The 2,843-nt window shown below is 33.5% G+C and overlaps 1 protein-coding gene across 1 annotated transcript in view; it reads left to right on the forward strand.

Moving 5' to 3' along the window:
* Window positions 1–2,843, forward strand: part of MIA3 (MIA SH3 domain ER export factor 3) — a 74,606-nt gene that overhangs the window by 60,255 nt on the left and 11,508 nt on the right. The window contains exons 8-11 of the mRNA XM_019639594.1: window positions 1,289–1,310; window positions 2,045–2,133; window positions 2,408–2,485; window positions 2,572–2,682. Of these exons, the coding sequence (XP_019495139.1) occupies window positions 1,289–1,310; window positions 2,045–2,133; window positions 2,408–2,485; window positions 2,572–2,682 (300 nt within the window). The remainder of the gene's footprint in view (window positions 1–1,288; window positions 1,311–2,044; window positions 2,134–2,407; window positions 2,486–2,571; window positions 2,683–2,843) is intronic.

The following is a 2,843-nucleotide window of genomic DNA, read 5'->3' on the forward strand; positions in this document are numbered from 1 at the left end:
CCATCCTTGTTTCTTCCATCTTAAAAACGCTAACACTTGTTTGGATTTTCACAAGGTTATGCAGGCTGTAAGTCCTAACTGGTGCTTCTCAGCCCCAGCATTTGACGTTTGGAAACTTGGTCCCTACCCTCAGTTGCCTCTTTTTTGTTTCTTCCTTTTTCCTGCCTGTTGATTTGGGTGAAAGGAGGGCAGAGGAAGTTTACTCTCCCATTAGCAAGGCTGTGTCGTTAGAGAAATGCTCATTTCTTTCCATGTTGGAACTCTGAATGAACTTTCCTGTAACAGCACTAGTATAACTGGTGTCAGATACTGTAATAATATTGAGATACTTGGATGATTTGGGGACTGATCTGAGTATTTCATCACTATTTATAACATTTGAAAGGGAAATTCTGGGTTACAAAGACATTTAGTAACACCTTTTAAAATTGAGTACTGCTTAGATTTTATTATCCTATAATTAAGTGCTGTCTTTAGGAGATGATTTAGATGTTAGCTGTTATTTTTCTTGTTGCTCGTGCGTTCTCCTCTAGCAGCCTCCTTTCTCTTTCAGATGTATGATCACTATTTTTAGGGGTTTAGGAAAATCAGATGATTTAGCTTACTACATTTCTACATTCAGCCAATAGTCAACTTTGAATAGGATTTCTAAGATGTTTTCCAGTGAGAGAAAGAGGCATATCTTAGTACAAAGATTATGCCTTTAATTTTGTTTCCTTAGAGTCTTTTTGAACAGTCATTGTCTCTAGACTTCATTCTGGCTATTTGGGGTTGTCAAATGAGTTTGGGTAAATGAAGCACTAGCATGTTTAATGTGAAAATATCCATTTCCATTATTAAAGGTAGGTGTTTATTTAATAAGGTTGGTACTTATTTTTATTTATTTATTTTTAAGCTGAGCCATCCTGCCACCTGTTGGCAGCTCAGCAGCAGCTCAGTTCAGGCCAGGCATCGAACTGCTGTTGCTCAGAGCTCAAACTCTTGAGTGAGCTCTTAACCAACTGAGCCACTCGGCCGGCCCGGTTTGTACTTATTTAATAGGTATATAAATGTATCTTTTGTTGCAAAATGAGGCATTTACCTTAGTGCTTTTATCTATCAGAAACTATTTATGAAGTGTCACTACCAATTACATTTTAACCTTTTATTTTTTAATTGCGTGGATCATTAGACTAAACCAACTGTTATTAAATTGTCATGTAGTTAACGATTTGATCGTTGTATTAGGAACTATGATATTTCTAATAATAAAATGTTTTGACATCAAATTTATTTCTTTCTCTTTTAGGTAAAGAATAGAGCGTACCAAGGTAAATCTTTAGGCTTTCTGTTATTTGTACTGTTCCTTCATTACTGGTGTTTGATATGAGTTTTACAAACTATTATAGAAGTAGATACAGTGACGTCTGATGACTGACTGACATATTAACTCCTGAACATTTTACTAATCCTAAATTGCTAGCTTGGATGACAGAGTAAATGGTGATGCTACCAACTGAGATAGGAGATGAGGCAAAACAAACTGTGGGAGTAAGATGGAAGAAGATGATTAGTTTAATTTGGGGCAGATTTACTTTAAATGTTGATACAATGCAAATTTTTTACACATGAACAGTGTTCCAGTGCTAATGGTTTCATCAATATAGTATATATTTAAGCAGATAATTTGATTAATAAGAGATGTAAATCAATATGCTCATACTTTGTCTCTCTTTGCAAATGACATGAAATGATTATATTTTCTGAGAAGAAAGGTGCCTCATAAAGGGGGAAGGATAGCGAGCTAAAACAGTTTAGTCTACTTCCTATCTTTGAAATAAATTTAAATTGGAAACTCACTGAAATAAAGATTATATTTTTCTTAAGTTTTAATTTTTACACCTTTACTACTCTTAACTACAGATTGCTTTTTAAAGGATAATAGTTATGCTAAGAAGTTATTTTCTGTCATAGTGCCAGATAAGATGTTTTTGCTGCTAATACATTGGGTAATTCAGTTTTACTTAGTGATCATAATAATAACATGGATTTCCCCTCTTTTTAGTTACTGAACAGCAAATTTCTGAGAAGTTGAAGAATATTACAAAAGAAAATGCAGAACTTGTAAAAAAATTGTCAGATTATGAACAGAAGGTATAATTATTCTTTTAGTTTCTCCCCTGCCCCCCAGAGTTCCAAACTGAATTATTTCTCCTGTCTTATAGTTTATTATGCCATGTTTAAATCATATTTTAATTAATAATGGAATTAATAATTCCATTATTTTCTACAAATCATGCACATCTGAAGCAATCCTCATATGTGTAAAGTACTGCTTTCTTTTCTCGGTGGTCACCTACTTGGAGATAAGTTTTGATAGCACTATAACTTGTGTTTCTGTATTCTGAAATGTTTTTATTTTATGCAGATCAAGGAATCAAAGAAACATGTTCAGGAAACCAAGAAACAAAATATGATTCTCTCTGATGAAGCAATTAAATTTAAGGTAAAACCTTCCTTTTCTTTTTGACATTATATTGTAAAAACAAAAAGAAAAATAATGATTATTAATCTTAATATATTTTTCTATAGGATAAAATCAAGAAACTCGAGGAAACCAATGAAAATCTGAATGATACAGCTAAAAGTCTGCATGTTATGTTAGCATCTGAGAGAGAACAGAATGCCAAGAATCAGGACTTGGTAAGAGTGTTGCTGCTCAGAATTATGTAATTTTAATTTCCCATTTTTTTCCCCAAACTATTTTGTACATTGGGTGAGTTGAACTCTGCATTTTCCCATGCTGTCACTACAGTACAGCTGGGAGTCAGGGACGTTGAACCTACTTCTGTCCATTTTGAAGG

Source organism: Hipposideros armiger, unplaced genomic scaffold (assembly GCF_001890085.2).
Source record: "Hipposideros armiger isolate ML-2016 unplaced genomic scaffold, ASM189008v1 scaffold_45, whole genome shotgun sequence".
NCBI lineage: Eukaryota > Metazoa > Chordata > Mammalia > Chiroptera > Hipposideridae > Hipposideros > Hipposideros armiger.